The sequence below is a fragment of the Cydia splendana genome, chromosome 25 (genome assembly GCF_910591565.1).
Source record: "Cydia splendana chromosome 25, ilCydSple1.2, whole genome shotgun sequence".
Lineage (NCBI taxonomy): Eukaryota > Metazoa > Arthropoda > Insecta > Lepidoptera > Tortricidae > Cydia > Cydia splendana.
The window spans coordinates 7,439,615-7,460,528 of record NC_085984.1 but is presented as its reverse complement, the minus strand read 5'-3'; the positions used below and the strand labels follow the sequence as shown (position 1 = coordinate 7,460,528).

Below are 20,914 nucleotides of genomic sequence, written 5' to 3'. Positions count from 1 at the left end.
AATGTTTGAATTTTGTTATAAATAAAACTGATTACTGACTTTATATTATTAACACATAAGTCACTTAACACATTGAATTAAAGTTTTTGTAAATAAGAATATTCATTAAATTCTAATTATTATTTACAAAAAAGCATGTCTCAAACATTTCACACAGGTGTGTATTAAGCACCTATTTTAAGAAGTGCTATTTTTAGCTACATCACCGTATTTCACAGTGCATTTTATTTAATTAGGTTTATGTGTCAATTCCTGTGTCACTTTTTCGTGAGGTGGACTATGAGGTGTACGGTTGTTAGGTTATAATTTAGTTATAATAACTATTTTTGCCTAAAAGTAAAGAAAAGTGAATAAAAATGAAGATCCTTACAAACGAGAATAATACTTCGACGCTAAAATTATTAATTGCCGCCAACTTGGCCGGCAAAAAAGTGGAATTGCAAAATGTTACCTTCGAAGGTAGGATTTTATTTGCCGATCGTATTGTACTAGTATTTATTTTGGAAATGCATGTAATGTTATTAATATTCTATGGAGTGGATAGTACTAATCACATAAACATTGTTAATAGATACAGTATATCTCAGTAACTAAGACAATAACAATAGAATTAGTTACAATTTTGAAGGAAAATTGCTACATAAACTGTTTTGTATTAACTCAATGTTGCGTCAGATTTTCTTCATACTGAACTGCTTCAGAAAAGATTCTAGTAAAAATATTTGGGATTAAGTATAAATAATATGTGACACATCATCATCACATTGTACAGTCAACTCTAAAAATATGGGTGCACAAATCATCTCAAAAATATGTCCCATAACTCTTATGTCAGTGAATTAAGAACTATGGGACATAATTTTGAATAAGTTGGCTACACCCATATCTTTACAGTTTACTGTACACAGCAAATCAGCAAATCTGTTTGTAATTGTAGAGGTCATAAACTATCTTTTTGTAATCAAAGAGGTAACAGATTCACAAATGCAAATTTTGTAAATTAATTATTTGGCTAAAAATAGAAAAATTAACACTATAATTTTAATATCAAAAATACATGGGTGACCCATTTTAATTGAAATTGTAGGTGTAGTCAAATACATTGTTAGCAGTTTTTTGAAGTGCTTGTAAAGTTATCACAATAACTTGGAAGATTATTATGATTTTCTTATCATTATTGTTTTTAATTTTTTTAAATAATCAACATCCTTATCTTTTTTCAGTATCTTTACATAAACATCTGCATCAGTAGCTTCAATATTATGTTTTACAGTAGGACCTTGTTATTACAGAAGCAAAGTTTTATTCCAAAAAAATCACTTATACTCCGTGCATTTTAATTTGCGTTATTTGACACATTATGACTGACGTTTATAGAGATGTAACTAACCCAAATCGATTCTCACAGCAAGCAATTACGATTGGATGGCACCTAGACTGAGGTATCGATTTGTGACATATAATGAATTTTTATTTGAGATTTAAATAAAGCTAGAATTGTATGGTTTTCCCGCTAGGTAAATGCATTTAATACACCAACCGAGTAGGTCGCACCTATTGTCAAAATTGAAACTAACTGGGGATCTATTTTAAAGTTTATTTATGTTATTTCTGTGTCAAATTTGTTGTCTGTTAGGTGACGATAAATATATCCATATTTACAGTTAATCATCCACCTTTTCCTTATTTTTATTAAAAGAAAAATTCATATCAATTTACTTAGACAACTACCGATTCATAACGGTGGTATCCGGCCAACCGTAAAATTAGAAAAAAAAGACGTAGAACGTAAACGTTCGCAGTGCAATTGTCTTCCTTTGTGATTTCGATATGCAACACATTTTACGTTGTATTGCTGTTGTGAGTGACATGTGTAAAATAACGCAAATCAGAATGCACAAAGTATAGTTAAGATTAAGATAATGATTTTAAGAGTATTAAGTAAGTATAGAGGCGTTTTGTCAAAGTAAATTTTGTAGTCACAGTAAATTTACTGCCATCTTTCGACATATGATTAAAACTTTTAGAATGCCATTTGACTTTGATTCTTGTCCTTTCACTGATATGTGTTAAAATTGTTAAATGTCAAATGGTGTCAAAATGTCGCCATCTACACGAGCGTCGGCCAAAGGAATGGCGCTATCTTTTCGAGCATAAAATGTCTTGATTTGCAGTGGGAGGTTTTTTAGACTTTATCTTATACGGAGTTATACATCTTTGCTATTACTAACAAACCCATGTATACATAATCAACAACTAACCCGGGTGCTGGCAACTCTAAGCCGTGTCTGTGATTGCAGGCGTGTTCGCAGGCCCTCGCTCGCTGCCACTCCTCGAGGTGGACGACCAGCTCGCCTTCTTCTCCAGCAACGCGGCCACGCAGTACCTGTTCCCGGTGCTGGACATGTCGCAAAATGGACAGAGGTAAGCTGAAAATTAGGTATATTTTGGATGCTATAAATATAAGTAAAGTTTTTTTTTTACTGTTTTTCGTTTTTAATTTTTTTATATCTCATTTCAAGGTTTTTATATCCCTGATACCAACTACTCTAGCTGTTTTTGTACATAAAATACCGCATGACTGGGCAGATTAAGGGTCGGCTGCACGCTGCACCAAACCGCCTGTCACCGTTAAAGTGTTCGCTAAATTTTATTGTTTGGGAAATTACATATTTCACTGCTGTTTGACGTTAATCAGTCTGTTAAATGTGGTTGGTGCAACTGGGCCTTAGATATAGATTGAGCAATCCAACTGTTATTTTATATAATAACTTTACATTACAGGGCTGGAGTTAGAACAGAGCCTTGAAAATAAGTTTCCTTTATCTACATCAATCACCAGCAAGTGAATTTAAGAGCCCATCGACGTGCACACTAGCGCCACTGCTAAATAATCGTGATTATTTAAATTTGACTATTAAGGTACTTAAAAAAGAGGGCCGCTACGTACTGTATTTTGTATTTAAGTACCTTTTGAATACATCGAACTAGTTTTTATGTTGCTGGATTCGTCGATCTATGAACTCAAAACAAAAACGGTCGTTTTAACTTTGGACGCATAAATTGACGAATCCAGCAACATAAAAACTAGTTTGATGTATTCAAAAGGTACTTAAATACAAAATACTGTACGTAGCGGCCCTCTTTTTTAAGTACCTATAGTCAAATTTAAATAATCACGATTATTTAGCAGTGGCGCTAGTGTGCACGTTGATGGGCTCTTAAACGGCCGAATAGCGGCGAGGTCGTCTAGTACTAAGAGGCTATCGAGGCAGGCTATCCATGTTCTAATTATTCTGATCACTTTTTGTACGTTTCAGTCAACAGATGCAAGAATGGGAGGCGACGAGACTGCAACCTGCCGTCTCAGCTGTACTCGCCGCTAAGACGGTGCCGGCTGATCTCAAGCAAGCGCTGGACGCATTGCTACAACACGTCGAGGCCATCGTCGCTACTAAGAAATACTTGTTTGGAGTGAGTTTATAATAGTAGTAACCTACTTATAATAGTTGGTAACTAGTATACTCTGTATCTTTAGGTATTCAAATAAAAGTAAACAAAATCTACCCTCAAATGGCCCCTTAAGCCAGTTGAGGGTAGAATGAAAACATTACACGATCAAATAATGTAGGTTAAAGTCAGGTTGTTCAGTGACTGATCCAGGCGGTTTTGTAGTTGGTCGGTTAACCAATAAATGTTATAACTACCCGAAAATGTACAAATTGTTTGTTTACTTTTATTTAAATACCTAAAGATACAGACTATAGTAATTTCTACAAAATTCATTTGGTTTTCATTTAAATTTCTACAAAATGATTTGGTGTTCATTTAAATGTATATATTACATTTATTTACTTATATTTTACTTTCAGGACATGCTGTCAGCAGCAGACATATCATTATGGAGTACCCTCTACCCCCTGTACCACAGCGAAGCCCTAAAGACATACTTGGCCCCATTCAAAAACACGCTGCGGTGGTACGCTGACATCGCACAGGCCAAAGCTGTGCAGGTAATATTTATCCCTCACACGTATAATACCTAGTTATTTACGATACAAGTGCGGAAAAGAGGAAATTCGAAACAAGTGGCGATAAATTAAAACACGACCAAAGGGAGTGTTTTAAATCGACACGAGTTGCGAATTACTTATTCGCACGGGTATCGTACAACGTTTTACAGTACATATGGCCCTTTAAACTTTTGACATTACGCACGGAAAGTAAGACCATATGTACTGTAATAGTAGATTGTTAACCAAGGGATGAAAGGCACTCATTTCTGCCGAGGGAAATTGTATAACAAATCCATTTAACCCAAATTTCAATTGCTTATCGTAAAAAATTTAATATATTCGTACTTGGAACGTAAAATGCTCTAGTGCAGAAACGTATCATTTTCGCACACCTTTTAGAAAAACAATGACCCTCTTTCAGAGCATCAGAAATGAAAAAGATTTTATTTCTTCTAAGGGGCTGTCCATAAATTACGTCATCGATTTTTGACGATTTTGGACCCCCCCCCCCTATAATCATCCAAAAATCATGCATCAAATGACCCCATTTCCTCCTACTTCATGCTACCGTCATCCGATGTCCAGACCCCCCCCCCCTAATTTGAAATGACGTAATTTATGAATAGCCCCTAATCGAAATTAATAAAAAACAAAGTTTTGTACGGAACACTAAAAAATAGTATTTATTAAATAAAATAGAAAATGAATGAATTATTATGACATTTTAGGAAGCGGTGAAACAGTGGGGCGGTTCAGTGGACAAGCCTTTCGCTCCACTCTCGGCTCTGGGTGCTCCGCAATTGGCCAGCCTGGCGTCGCCTGTTGGGTGTGTATTGTATGTCGCAGCTAACTTAAATTAGCTAGCTAATTAGACGCCTAGCCCGTTAATTGAAAGCCGGCATCTAAGTAAATGGCTGAATAACCAGCCAAGTCATTGATCGCTTGCCAGATGGCTGAACGTCGTGTAGTCATTTAGCTTAGTTTTTTATTTATTTAACCAAACACAAAGTACAGTGTACTTATATTTAAAGTTTCGCCAAACTGTAAAACAACAACTAAACTAAAATAAACAACAACCGTACTTAAGGGGCCCACTGATTAACAGTCCGCTGGACCGTATCGGCTTGTCAGTTGTTCGGAACTGTCAAAATTTTGTTCTAACTGACGGGCCGATACCGTCCGGCGGACTGTTAATCAGTGGGCCCCTTTAGGTAGGTAGGTATCATAATATTAACAACACAGTTGCCTGTAATAAACTTATCTATGCTTATTACGATTACGATATATATGGATTATTTCTGGAATAAATTAATTTCATTCATTCATTCATCCATTCATTCATTCATTCATTCATTCGTTCATTCATTCATTCATTCATTCATTCATTCATTGGATGCAGTTAACTTAGTGATGAATTTATGATGTTCGGTTAGGTTAGGTGTTAGGTTATTGTATTTAAATTCTTCAAGTTGTTAAACGTGAAGTGACTAGTTCGATTAACTATCGGCCTAGGCAACAAATTGGATGCCGGCGTTTAATGATCAGAATTTTTTTTTTCTTTTAGCACCCCAATGGATGGACCAGTGGTTGTCCCAGGTCCGACAGATGAAGAAATATCCAGTGCCAAAGAGAGCTGGCAACACGGCCGCAGTCGGCTACAGGCGCCGCTGAAGCAGGACAAAGTCGCGTAAGTCTCTCTCCCTCGCACACTAACAGATATTAATATTAGTACTAGAGGTTAAACAAAAACTTTGCCCCCTTGTAAAACAATAGTTATTTGTTTTCACCAGACCAACCCGAAGCAAATATTAAATGTAAAATATCCTTCGAGCAACACGGAAGGGAGGCGGCATTCGCACTATTTCCCCTCTGCCGAGGTACAAGATTAGCGCGTCAATCTAATCTAGCGCGGGTAATAAAACTAGTTGCACTTGGATTTTTCACTAGACCTAGTCCAGACGCGCGCGTGAACACTGCTGCACAAAAATGCCTGTTTGCTCGGTTTTTTGTTATAAAAAGAGGTCGGGGACATCAAATTTACAAAAAGAAAGTGTTACATTTCACATGTAATATTTTTTTTTACATATCATACGTTTAATTACATTCAAACACAATTATTATATTTTAGTCTCATGTAATTGTTGGATTTATCGATTTTGCTCGCTCAGTACAAATTGCGGATCGGTCGAGCGACAAATCCGACTTCTCATCTCTCAGAATACAATAACATACTTCAACGAAAATGTGTTAGTGTGCGTGTTGTGACACTTGTCACTCGTCCGTACACAAAAAGAGATCGAGGTTTGCAAGATTTGTCTTTGACGTGTGTCATTTTCTATGTATTTGTGTCGTCATTACAGATTGGATTTTGTATGTAAGTGTGTGAGAAGTGCGACTGTGTGCACCTTTCCTCCCGCGAAAAATGGCAGAAAGATTTGTACGGTGAGATATCGCTTGGGCCCCTCCCTTCCGATGTGTCGGAAGCCGGTGTTGCTCGAAGAAAATATCAAACAAAATCAAACCAAATCAAATTCAAATGAATGTTATTAAATATTTATCATCCAAAATCATCATTTAAAAGTCATAAGAAACCACTCCGAATACTCCTCCACTGTGAATAAAATGCAACTTTGCTATCAGTTTTTACAGTGCAAAGTAAGCCTTTCCGAGCTGGTGTGGTGAAATAGTTATTTGTACAACAAGAGATCAAAGTTTGATATTTCTTCGAGTGCTTATTTTGAGTCCCGTGCAAGCGAAAGATTCTATAATAGATTCACGAGCGTAGCGAGTGAATCTAATTTAGAATCTTGAGCGTAGTAAGGGATTCAAAAGCGCACGAGATGTAAATAACTTTGATCTCGTGTAGTACACAAAAATTTTCACCCTAAGCAGTGAGAACATACCTAGAGGGACAGAGATAATAGAACCCAAGTATATCGAACTTGTATTAGACCCCGCATGTTGAAATGACTATAAAGATCACTTGAATGTCATTTTGTCTCACTCAGTGAGCAAAATCGCATTTTGCTCACTTAATGAGACACAATCAGTGAGCAAAATGCGATTTTGCTCACTGAGTGAGACAAAATGACTCAGTGAGCAAAATCGCATTTTGCTCACTGTTTTTAAGAAGCAAAGTAAGGTCAATGTGGCGAAGTCCGGCATACTTTATTTTTTTTTGACTTTGGAGTGATCTAGTTCCGTTAATTATTCACCTATGTTACTGCTTGTAATCGCATACGATGAAGAATTTAATAATTAATAGTTTAGCCTTAGTGACAGATCATTTCAAGCACAAATTAAGCAAAAACAATGGCATTTTTTAAAATTCGGCGAGTAGACGGACTTCCCGTGCAGTTTAAGGGAAGTCCGTCTAGTTATGATATCAGCCAATATATGGGTGCGTATATGTTCGTAGTCAAATTCCTAAAAAGAACGGATCAAGACAATGAAAAGTGTATTTTAAACTTGTTAATATACGGTTCAGATTCGAAATAAACACCATTTTTCTAAAACAAAGGCAAGTCCGGCAAGTCATATACTACCAAAATGGGGTGGTAAACCTTTCTTGCAAATAATTAAACATAACTATTTTTTTGATTTCCGAAATAAAAGATCTATAGTAATTTTAAAATGAATTTTAATCGTTTCTTTTAATATACTGAGATCAAAATTTAATAAAGTAACATCATGCGCAAAGTCTGGAGGATTTTTTGATACCTTATCAAATCGTTATAATATTAAAATCGCAAAAACAGTTGGTAATCTCTGATTTAACGAAACTCCGGCATATGACGGACTTGCCTTAAACATAATAGACGGACTTTCCAACTTAGTCAAATTTTAATATGATAAATTGTGGAACGTATAATTACAAAACTAAGCTAATTTCTGATATTTTAAAAATAGAATAAAGACAGCTGGTTCTTATGCTACCTACGTAGTTACTTTCTGATGCACAATCTTTTCAAAAACTATTTTTAACAAATTTTTTTCGAACGGCTGTCGCACTATGACTTCGAGTTCAAAACACGAAATGACTTATTGAGGCGGATTGCTCTGAAGTTGGTTGTCACAGCGCCATCTGTTTTACAGAGACGGAACTAGCGCGAAAAACTGGTTAATCGACTGGACTCCAAAGTCGCATACGCCTTCAAATTCAAAAGTTATAACGTGTTGACGGACTTGCCTTGTAGACGGACTTACCCACAGTGACCTTACCCTTGTTCGAGCTGCTGAGGTGAAAATAACTATTACACTTCCTGTTTCAGAATGCCAGTGAATGACAGGAGGAACGTGCTGATCACGTCGTCCCTACCCTACGTGAACAACGTACCGCATTTAGGCAACATTATCGGTTGCGTATTGTCGGGAGACATTTTTGCCAGGTAAGCAAATAACATCAAAATATTTATAGGTGTCCAGAAGTTTACCTGGATATAAACTCAATAGGGTAATTCGCCAGTAACTGGCCACCTGTTAGTAACTGGCCACCCTAAACTAAAAAAAAACCGGCCAAGTGCGAGTCGGACTCGCGCACGAAGGGTTCCGTACCATAATGCAAAAAAAACGAAAAAAAAAAGCAAAAAAAAAACGGTCACCCATCCAAGTACTGACCACTCCCGACGTTGCTTAACTTTGGTAAAAAATCACGTTTGTTGTATGGGAGCCCCATTTAAATCTTTATTTTATTCTGTTTTTAGTATTTGTTGTTATAGCGGCAACAGAAATACATCATCTGTGAAAATTTCAACTGTCTAGCTATCACGGTTCGTGAGATACAGCCTGGTGACAGACGGACGGACGGACGGACGGACGGACGGACAGTGAAGTCTTAGTAATAGGGTCCCGTTTTACCCTTTGGGTACGGAACCCTAATGAATTATATTCACCTATAAACAGAATTCATTTTAGTATATGGTGGCCAGTTATGGGGCCGGTATATGACGTTTTCGATTTAGACCTCACTTTGTAACCATAATTTGTTCAATAAATGTTTAATAATTGCATTAAATTACACGTAAATTTGTTCACGAAGAAACCGTGTACCGACTCTTCATGCCATTGTATTTTTAATTTGCTGTTATTCTCTACAAATCGACACTAAAAGTATCAAAAAATCAAAATATGGAGTTCCGTTTGAGACGGAAGCAAAACAATTTTGTCTTTGACAGTAATTGAATTATTGTATGATTCTGAAAGCTAGATAATCCAGCTACCAATTTATTATCGATTTATATTTTTACTCACAAAGACAACACAGAAATTCAATCTCAAATGTAAACTTTCGAACAATTTCCATACATTGACGACATCACTCAAAATTCTTCTTCAAGTCAGATGCCCGTTGGGGCTACACCGGAGCACACGTGTACTTCTTCAAATGAAAATGACAGCTTGATTTTCTTGCTTTTGACAATTATATTGACATTAAATCATATACGCACACGAGAAAGTATACCAGTAGATAAATTGTATTTCAAAAAATAGGGTACATAAATATCAGCTCGCGTCTCATTTAAATTTGATTTGCTGTTATAATGGTTGAAAACCGCAGTAAACTATCTTAAAACAATACGATTACAGTCGAATTTAAGTATTATGTTCCTTCAAAACTCGCTTAAAATGAAAAAAGTTTAAAGACTCATCTTTACTGATTGGGATCAATTTTTATTATGCTGGTATCATTTTGCGTCAGTTTAAAAACGTATTTGACTTCTGTACGTCAATGAATTTTGATGACAATTGTAATCTTGTATTATATTATAGAACTTTTATCTTAAAATAATGCCTATTAACAGGAAGAGTTATGTAATTCGTATAAGTAATACCTGAAAGTCTTGTACCTAGATCTGTAATACCATGGATTGCGACGAATAAATGATAATGATTATGCGGTTCGTTCCGTCTATATGTATAATGCGTGTACGTGCTGTTCTCTGAAAATCTTCAAGAAAAAATAACGGCTAGACCAGCACTAAGTACTAGCGAGTTTTTGCGGCTTTGGAGACCGAGATGAAGCTTACAGGCCAATAGCGCTCTAGTTATTGTTATGTATACCTATGTATCGAATGTTTTATAAATTACCTATAAAAAGCAATGTTTTATTTCTATTAGGTCTACATTTTGTGCATATTGCATATCTGAAGTATTTTCGTACTAAACTTGAAACTTTCGTTGAAACTAAATAAAATAATTATTCCAAATGTACAGTCGCCTGCAATTTATGTTACACAATGAAGGCCGCAAAAATATCTGACACGATCTTATTTGTAGAACCATAAGACCATGTCACATATTTTTGCGGCCTTTGGAAAGTAGGTACCGTCATTATCACCAACTTTGCCCGCTTATTTTTTAAAACGAATTTCTCAAAAAACATCACATCATATGACTTTTTTTGCTCAGCACGTCCATTGTGATCAAACGCATCAGTTTATTTGAAAAAAAAAATATTTTTTATCGTGTTTTTACTCATTTTTTTGCGTTTTAGAGGGCGGGCAAAGATATCCGGGGTTTTCGCCAACATTGCCCACGTCAATTTGGTATTCAAATACAGCTCGTATGATGATGATGTCTAAGGATCACTTAAAGGTTTTGGGCAATCCTACCATTCCATGTTAATAACTTAGCGATAAGTGTAAAAACTTTAAAATAAATTTGCTGGGCAATGTTGCCTACCCGTTTTTGCCCATTTCCAAATAAGGCTCGCCTAAGCATTTTACAAAGGCTAGGATTGTCACTTTTGAGAAAATCTGTTACAATAGTTTAATGGCCAAAAATATGATTTTTGTTGTGTTTTTCATTCGTTAACGGGATAAAACATCTAAATAAAGGATAATAAGACAAATTAAATACAGTATATATTTATAAATTTATTTTAGTGTACAAACATAACCTTCTTTTACTTGCGAAGTTGGGTAAATTAGATGAAAGTGACAACCCTAATCCGTTTTTGGTGGTGGGCAATGTTGGTATAGATGCCAAATTACCGGATTACTTTGCCCACCGCTAAAACTTTTGTGTATTTAGGCCTTTTTAGTTTAAATCTCAATAGACATAATCTATGCTTCATGTGTTATAACTCAAACCCGGAAATATTTGTCAAAGGGTTCTCAATTTTTTCTACTTGCATTCATTATTTATCAATTTTTTGCCCGCCGAAATATACCCTATATTAGACAACTCGCTCAAACTCTAAATTCCCAAGTCAAGTTATGCACAAGTTTGGTATATAGTTTTGTCAGAAATATAACCTATTTTCTACTAAAAATAGCAGGGTGGCCATAACTATTATAATTTTTTCTACATTAACGAATTTGTTTAAAATTGTCGTTTTGGGCAAAGTTTCCCTGGAGGCAAAGTTGGCGCTAATGACGTAACATAATTATTATTGCAGGTGACTGTAAATAAATGTTTCGGTCGTTTTGAGATTATTTTTCAGGTTAGTTTACTAACAATCAAGTTATGCAGATACCGATTTCGTGAACGTATAAGTAGTAAGGTACCGCTATTGTTTAGCGATACCGATTATTTTTGAAGGCAAAACTATACCGTTGAAATATAAAGATATTAAAATTACAGCAGGGACAACCATTTTTTATAGGTGTACCTAAACCATCATTGGCCGAGCGTTAGCAAAGGTCTCCGTTTCAGCTTGGGCAAAAATGCTTTTGTATGTTCTCCTTTGCAGATCACATTTCTCAACTGATTCTCGTGAAAATTTGTAAGCAGGTTCGATAGAACTATTCTGTTTCGCTTTATCCGCCAAAATGGAATTGCCACCCTGCTGAAACTTTATTTATTTAAATTCCTATTGAATGGATTTTGCACCTTATGAAAAACCGTATAGAGTAGTAAATAACATTTTACATCTGACTTAATGACATCTTGTTTTATTCGCTTTAATTGTACAAAACGCGTATCTCGACAAAGCAATATTAGGTAGTAAAACAGTCAACAATCAAATTAATTAAATATGTAAGTACGTCACGTGTGACATGAACAGACAAGGAAAGCAAGATTAAATGCATTGTTTCTCTTTCATCTTTCAATGGAACGCTTTTACCCTCAAAGGAGGCTAGTGGTCAATACTAAACTAAAAGTCCAATCTTTAAAAAAAACATGATGGGTCACTGACCTGTCCCAGTAAAGTGAGGTAGTGTGCGTGATGTGCGCTTGTGTGTGAAATGGGGTAAATTGACAGAATCTGAAATTTTACCCACCGCTACCGTCGCCTTATTGAAACCTTATACTAAAATGAATTCATTTATCGTATAGGGTTGCCAGTTATTGGCCGATGGCCAGTTAGTGGCTAGTTACCCTATGAGAATAAATAATTTAAAAAGCCCAGAACGCAATAACTAAGAGCTGATAACCCCGAAAATAATGAAATAATTTTGATAAAACAATTCTTACATCTGCCGCCGGAATATTTACAATCGTATACAACTTACTTACCTGGTTGGCGCGGTGACCCAAAATGAGTCATGGCCTCCAACACAAGAGCACGCCACTTTGATCGGTCCAGAGCGGTATCCCGCCAGCTTTCGCCGACGCCGAGCTCACAGAGATCTGCCTCCACTCTATCTGCCCATCGGTATTTAGGATGACCAAAATTTTTGCGTTTATTTGGTATCAAAATTCTATCCATTTAATCGATCTAAATATGGACATTCTATAAATGATAAATGAAAATGTACAGTAATTTTTAATTAACTTGTTCACAGATATTGTCGATTATGTGACTATAATACACTATACATATGCGGCACGGACGAGTATGGAACAGCCACCGAAACCAAAGTAAGTACAACACTAATTACTTTTACAGTACATATAGTATCCTATTTTCCCGCACTAGTGCGCAAAATAGCACTTTTCGTGCGACGTCAAAAGTTTAAAGGTCCATATGTACTGTAAAACGTTGTACGATACACGTGCGAATAAGTAATTCGCAACTCGTGTCGATTTAAAACACTCCTCTTTTCCGCACTTGTATCGTATATAACTATTTTACGGTTCCGTACCTAAAGGGTAAAAACGGGATCCTATCACTAAGACTCCGCTGTCCGTCTGTCTATCTGTTACCAGGCTGTATCTCATGAACCGTGATAGCTAGACAGTTAAAATTTTCACAAATGAGGTATTTCTGTTGCCGCTATAACAACAAATACTAAATAGTACGGAACCCTACGGGCGAGTCCGACTCGTACTTGTTTTTTTTTGCCAAAAACTTTCAAATTTATTTTCTATTAATTCACAGGCTCTACAAGAGGGGGTCACACCCCAACAGATTTGCGACAAATATTTCGAAATACATAACTCCGTGTATCGCTGGTTCGATATAGGATTTGACCACTTCGGACGCACCACTACTCCCGAACACACACTGTAAGTGGGGTTATGTGTTCCGTTATGTTACGAAAATCAATAGGGGGTATTTCGGCAATGTTCTGCCGCCAGAGTGCAGCACTAGCACTTGCACCCATTGTAAACATTCGTAAACCATAGAGTAACTTATACATACTGGGCCTTAAACTGTTTTCGACAAGTTTTCAAAGACAATAAAATATGACATTGACAGATCAAGGCGGTTTGTTTACAAAGGGTCTACCGGTAAACGCGAAAATCGAAACTCAGCTATCTGCCTCTTTATCGCTCGAATATGCAAGAGTGATAGAGAGGTTACATAACAAAATTTCGACTCTCTCGTGTGCGGTAGACCCTCAGATTGTGATGGACTGTGGAAGTGGCGCCCTCTACGCAGAGTTTCGCGTAATATTCCCTATTTAGTTGTGTCACGACTTAGTACCATTTTGACACAAGTTATGTCGTGGTACCAAAACTCGATCGAAAAAAAAAACCGATCGCGTTTTGCCGATCTATATCTTCAGTTTTTAATGTGTTTATAATGCGACTGACTTATGACGTAATATGATTTTCACATCACCTATTCGGAAAAGGGTTTTTTCTTCCCCGCTAGGAGGGATCAAAGTGGCACTTTTCCTCCCTGCTAGGGGGGATCAAAGTGGCACTTTTCTGTTTTAGGACACTGTTTTTGTTATTTTTTGCATTCTTTTTTTATCTTGAATAATATTTTAGAAAACATAATAATTTCCTCATAGATTAAGATTTTTTAATTTTCCTCATAGTTGATGTGAAAACCAGTATGTGTCACACGGTATCAAAATTATTTCGTCTTGGGCGTTAACACTTGAATCCCTCATTACGCTCAGGATTCTACTTTAGAATCCCTCACTACGTTTGGGATTCTATTGTAGAATCCATCGCTTCATTCAGGATTCAATGTACAGCCTTGATGGAAATATATCATTTTGATCCCTTGTATATCTACTTCGATTCAAACTACTAAAGTCTATTTCAATAGAACTTGCTAACTATGTAAACAAACCGCCATATTTAAATTATCTCTGAATGATGAATTTACTAGTGATGGGCAAGACTCCTACTTACTACTTTACTAATGTCAAACCATATCGAATAATAAAATACCTAAAGTAAAAACAAGTCGTTACTTATTTTTAATTTGTTTAATCACGATCAGAAGACAAATTAGTACTTAAGAATGATGTATTGATGTATTTTATAACCGCGGCGGTAGGTACAGAGCGTGGGTTGGGTAGTGTGTAGCGGGTTTATATCACAAACTTTAGTCACAACACTACCCATCATGGGCAATTGTAGAATTTAAAAGAAACAAAACCGTCATTCCAACAGGTCCTAATAACCTAACTTATGAACCCATTTTAAACTTGTAATTAAATATCCAAGATACAGTTATATATTTATGTATTTTACGGAACGGACCGTTTCAATAGTGTATATGTGTATGGTTTCAATGGTATTTGATGAGGTGGTGTAAAAATCCAAAGAGAAACAGTGATAAAACAAAGTTACGTTGTTTGTTTACATAGTTAGCAAGTTCTATTGAAATAGACTTTATATCTACTTCGGGTTGCTGGTGCGCTGAGGGTAAGATCTTCCTTCGTGAGCTGGGTCGTCGCCTGCTCGAAAGGGGCCTTGACCCCCGCTCCGGGTTTTTCCTGGTGCAAAGGCTGTCCATCGCAATCCAACGTGGCAACGCAGCGAGCGTAATGGGCACCTTTGCGTCGGGGGCAGCCCAGGACGGGTTTTAGTACAGTTATTTTTTATATATTTAATTTGTATTTATATTTAAGTTTCTACAATACATTTTATCCATTATAATATATATTTTTTATTCATTTCTATACAGCCTAGTACAAAAGCTGTTCCGTCAAGTGAAAGAAAATGGGTTCATTAATTCACAAACTGTCGACCAGCTGCACTGCGAGAAATGTGACAAATTCTTAGCTGACAGGTAAGTTTTTAGCGATTTTTTTTAGCCTACTTTGGTGTCCCACTGCTGGGCAAAGGCCTCCCCTCGTTTTCTCCACTCGACCCTGTCATCGGCATTTTCCCACCATTTGGGGTAGAATGCGTCCAAGTCGTCCCGCCATCTCCTTTTCGGTCTGCCTAAACTCCGGCCTGCACCGTCTATTGTGTTCCGTGGGTCCCACTCAGTAACCATTTTGGCCCACCTTTCTCGGTGCATGCGGCAGACATGTCCAGCCCAGTCCCACTTAAGCTTAGCGGTCTTGACGCCTACATCTACAACTCTAGTTTTGGAGCGTAGGTCCGTGTTTCTGATTCGATCAGTTCTGCGAACACCTAATATACTACGCTTTTTAGCGAGCGTTTTAGCGATTTAAACAATGAAAATATCTTTCAAAATATCTAGGCTGGAGGAAACCGGCCTGTTTTGAGGAAAAATAAACCGGCCAAGTGCGAGTCGGAGTCGCGTTTCAAGGGTTCCGTACATTAAGTCCGACTCACGCTTGACGTTTCTAGGATTTCCTGTCATCTATAGCTAAAGAACTATTTTGTGCATTTTTTCAAGATTTTAGACCAGTAGTTTCGGAGATAACGTGGGGGGGATGGTCAGACAGACGCACGCGGCACTAGTGATCCTATAAGGGTTCCTTTTTCCTTTTGAGGTACGGAACCCTAAAAATGTGACGGGTACCGCCGTGACCGAGTTTCTTAAGTTGTTTTGAAATTAAAATGTATTATTTAAAAGTTAACAAATTATACACAAACCTTCCTCTAGAATCACTCTATCTATTAAAAAAAACGCATCGAAATCCGTTGCGTATGTTTTAAAGATCTAAGCATACATAGGGACAGACAGACAGCGGGAAGCGACTTTTGTTTTATACTGGTTTTAAGGGGCCCACTGATTAACAGTCCGCCGGACGGTATCCGCCTGTCAGTTGTTCGGAACTGTCAAAATTTTGTTCTAACTGACAGGCCGATACCGTCCGGCGGACTGTTAATCAGTGGGCCCCTTTATACTATGTGTGACGTTTAGGTTCCGTTGTATTACAAGGTGATAAATAAAACTCAGTTGGTCATGTGCTTTGCGACCCGTCCGCACGCCATGACAGTTCACAACAGAATGTCGACTTGCAGGTAGTTCGCATTGCACTTTTATTGTGTAACGTCACACTATAGGCTAGCGTCCACTAGACTCGCCGAGGCGAATCGAATCGAATCGCAATAATTCGCCTCCTATATTTTTTACACAAGAATCGGCGCGCCGCGGCCGGTCGTCAATGGACGCAGTTGCATAGAAAATATAGGAGGCGAATTATTGCGATTCGATTCGATTCGCCTCGGCGAGTCTAGTGGACGCCAGCCTATGTAGTTATTTTCTGTTTTTAGGTTCGTAGAGGGCACCTGCCCTCACCCCGGTTGCCTATACGAAGACGCTAGAGGCGATCAATGCGACAAGTGCGGCAAACTCGTCAACGCGATAGAACTTATTAAGCCGCGCTGCAAAATATGCGGAGACTCGCCGGCGGTGCGGCCGAGCGAACAGCTGTTCATAGAGCTGGGGCAGGTGAGACAGCCGTATAGTTAGAGTGAGACAGCTGGCACAGGTGAGACACGCATATAGCTAGAGTGAGACAGCTGTATACACGTGCGGCTAGCTGGTCAACGCGATAGAACTTATTAAGCCGCGCTGCAAAATCTTTATAGAATTGGGGTAGGTAAGACATAGTCCCAAGTCGAATAAAAATTCACACTATAATTACCAACTACAATAACTACATGATCGCTCAGGCATGCGAGGTCGAAGGCGTGTAGTGCTTTCAGGCATTTTACCAAGTTAACTGTGGTAAGGTCGAGCTTCGCGTAGGGCCGAAGGTCGAGGTCTGCGTAGGGCCGAAGGTCGGGAGTGGCGCTTGCGGGGAAGTCGGAGCTTAAACACGACCCAATAGTTAGCCCAACAGACAAGCGAAACGGCGGTCCGAAGGCCGAAATTGGTTCTAAAACTTCTAAACAAACATATCGTTCGCTACGCATCCTCGCACATCTCTGGTGGAAACGCAGTTTAAACTCTCGTATCAAAAAATATTTAAATAAATAATAATAAATATTAATTCAGCCTATATACGTCAAACTGCTGCGCACAGGCCTCTTCTCATACGCGAGAGGGCTTGGGCTATAGTCCCCACGCTAGCCCAATGCGGATTGGGGAGTTCATATACACCTTTGAATTTCTTCGCAGATGTATGCAGGTTTCCTCACGATGTTTTCCTTCACCGAAAAGCTAGTGGTAAATACTCTCCACTCGGCCACCACCGCTTCTATTTAAAAAAAAACTCTTGTATTTCTGTTTCAGTTGGAACCGGCACTGCGCTCATGGGTGACCAAAGTGGAGCACGGCTGGTCGCCTTCAGCCCGCGCGGTGGCGCGCTCCTGGCTGCGGGAACCACTCCGCGCCCGCGCCGTCACCAGAGACCTCAAGTGGGGCGTGTCTGTCCCGCTCGAGGGGTACACCAACAAGGTACAATACACTGATTTAAACTTTCACGATTATTAATACATACATCACTGGCTCAGTGACCCAAAGAGGATCTTGGCCTCTGACACAAGAGAGCGCCACTCTGCCCTATTCTGCGCCACTTCGCGCCAGTTGGGTATTCCGAGGGCGGACAGGTCTTTTTCGGCTTCGTCACTCCAGCGGTATCTGGGACGCCCGGACGGACGTTTTCCGCCCGGATGCCCCACATACGCTCTTCTCACAATACGATCCTCCCCCATCCTCTCCAGGTGACCAAGCCAGCGGAGTCGTGTGGCTTTGATCTCGCCAACTATATTGGGCATCGCAACCAGCTCCTCTAGCTCCCTATTTTTTCTTCGCCTCCAAGTTCCATCTTCCTCTCTGATTCACGATTATTAAACATTATTAAATTGCACAACGGGACTTAATCGCGTATTTAAGTTTTAAGATTTACCTCCGACGTTTCGAGGACGGCGTTGTCCCCGTGGTCTCGGAAAAGACTGGCTCAAGTTGACATCAACATCTTCTAGCCACGCGAGTTTTTCGAACTACCCGCACTTGATCTTGTTTATCAGTTTTAACCAGGGACAGGAACCGGTTACCTTAACCGGGGTTTTTCATAGGGTTATTTTAGAGGTGTTTATAAAAACCCCTACCATAACGGTAACCGCTTAATAAGGTAACACTTTGATTCGGTAACCGTATCAGATCGAGTTAACCTCTGTTACCGGTAACCGAAATAAAAACCCAGTCTATTCAGTTACCTCATTATGAGGTTTTTGACCAGTTCAAACGATTGTAATCTTTACGCACACTTAAATTCAACTTATTATTGAATAACCGAGGTTGGCATGGGCGGTCTATGAAGCCTCCAGCACAAACAAGTTTTTTTGCCTTTCCTTTGTTTATCTTTATACCTACCTGTGTGGTGTGTTCTTATATTATAACTAAAATAATTAAATTAAATAAATTAAATAAATTAAATAAATAAAATAAATAAAATAAATAAAATAAATAAAATAAATAAAATAAATAAAATAAATAAAATAAATAAAATAAATAAAATAAATAAAATAAATAAAATAAATAAAATAAATAAAATAAATAAAATAAATAAAATAAATAAAATAAATAAAATAAATAAAATAAATAAAATAAATAAAATAAATAAAATAAATAAAATAAATAAAATAAATAAAATAAATAAAATAAATAAAATAAATAAAATAAATAAAATAAATAAAATAAATAAAATAAATAAAATAAATAAAATAAATAAAATAAATAAAATAAATAAAATAAATAAAATAAATAAAATAAATAAAATAAATAAAATAAATAAAATAAATAAAATAAATAAAATAAATAAAATAAATAAAATAAATAAAATAAATAAAATAAATAAAATAAATAAAATAAATAAAATAAATAAAATAAATAAAATAAATAAAATAAATAAAATAAATAAAATAAATAAAATAAATAAAATAAATAAAATAAATAAAATAAATAAAATAAATAAAATAAATAAAATAAATAAAATAAATAAAATAAATAAAATAAATAAAATAAATAAAATAAATAAAATAAATAAAATAAATAAAATAAATAAAATAAATAAAATAAATAAAATAAATAAAATAAATAAAATAAATAAAATAAATAAAATAAATAAATAAATAAAATAAATAAAATAAATAAAATAAATAAAATAAATAAAATAAATAAAATAAATAAAATAAATAAAATAAATAAAATAAATAAATAAATAAAATAAATAAAATAAATAAAATAAATAAAATAAATAAAATAAATAAAATAAATAAAATAAATAAAATAAATAAAATAAATAAAATAAATAAAATAAATAAAATAAATAAAATAAATAAAATAAATAAAATAAATAAAATAAATAAAATATAAATAAAGTAAATAAAATAAACTATTTTTTTAGTATTTTTTTTAGTTCTGACGGCACATCACTAAAACTACTTTAATGTTGCAAACCATTAAGCAACCGATAATAAAGGTTACCATAACTGAATGAAAACCTGTTAAAAACCCTTAACAAAAACCCTATCGCGATGGGGTTTTGAGATTAACTCGGTTAAAGGTTAGGGTTACCGTTTCAATAAGGTTACCATTACAATCAGGTAACAGTATGATAGGGTTACCGAATGATAAGGTAACCGAATCGATTGGGTTACCGAATTGATAGGATTAAGCGTAAAGAGGGGTTTTCCGGTCCTTGGTTTTAACGTTTTGCGCACTAGGTACAATACTCTACCTCTCGGCTCGAATTCTGGTCCCTATGACTCTATGACAGTTAATTTTTACATGGATTCATGGGTTTGTAGACATTCTTTGGATGTATATCATTAATATATTTAGACATGCAACATTTAAGTATTAAGAACACGGTAAAAATATATTTCTTGATTAAAACGAAGCCCAGCAAGAAAAGACTTGAAGGGTCATAGACACCATTATTCGACTTAAGACATTATTCGATGCCTGTTGGCACCCGCCCTACACTCGTGGTGGAGCCACTAAGGGCCCGCGCCGTCACCAGAGACCTGAAGTGGGGCGTGTCTGTCCCGCTCGAGGGGTACACCAACAAGGTACGACACTATCTCTCGCATATATAGAACGATCCCTATAACAGTTTATTTTTACATGGAGTAGCTATCACGTGTATCGACCGTAGTACAGTACTTTGGCCATGTCTCTAGATCTCCGCGTATCTGACTGTGACAAGACAGTCTGCCAACAGGGAGAGATGGCGGGAGATCGTGCGAAGAGCTGTGTCCGCCTCTACTACCGATGCGGACGCCTCAACGTGACCACGACCAATATCAAGAGCGATACGACAGAGAAGAGAGCTGTCACGTTAAATGTTCAGCGCAGACACGTACACATCCTGACACTGCTCTTCAACGTCCTGTTCAATCCAACCTCCCCACCATATCTTTCTGAAAGATTTACTTACCTGGCGGATGGTAGTGGT

The 20,914-nt window shown here is 36.7% G+C and overlaps 1 protein-coding gene across 3 annotated transcripts in view; it reads left to right on the top strand.

Moving 5' to 3' along the window:
- Positions 1 to 262: 262 nt before the first annotated feature.
- LOC134802721 (methionine--tRNA ligase, cytoplasmic) overlaps positions 263 to 20,914 on the top strand; it is a 38,866-nt gene continuing 18,214 nt past the window's right edge. For 2 of the 3 annotated variants that reach the window (XM_063775367.1, XM_063775366.1), the window contains exons 1-12: positions 263 to 459; positions 2,301 to 2,424; positions 3,321 to 3,474; positions 3,873 to 4,013; positions 4,745 to 4,842; positions 5,581 to 5,703; positions 8,288 to 8,404; positions 12,746 to 12,821; positions 13,282 to 13,409; positions 15,274 to 15,378; positions 16,782 to 16,959; positions 17,746 to 17,910. In XM_063775367.1, coding sequence (XP_063631437.1) covers positions 357 to 459; positions 2,301 to 2,424; positions 3,321 to 3,474; positions 3,873 to 4,013; positions 4,745 to 4,842; positions 5,581 to 5,703; positions 8,288 to 8,404; positions 12,746 to 12,821; positions 13,282 to 13,409; positions 15,274 to 15,378; positions 16,782 to 16,959; positions 17,746 to 17,910 — 1,512 coding nt within the window. In that variant the 5' untranslated portion in view covers positions 263 to 356. The remainder of the gene's footprint in view (positions 460 to 2,300; positions 2,425 to 3,320; positions 3,475 to 3,872; positions 4,014 to 4,744; positions 4,843 to 5,580; positions 5,704 to 8,287; positions 8,405 to 12,745; positions 12,822 to 13,281; positions 13,410 to 15,273; positions 15,379 to 16,781; positions 16,960 to 17,745; positions 17,911 to 20,914) is intronic. The other variant, XM_063775368.1, reaches the window with a different exon arrangement.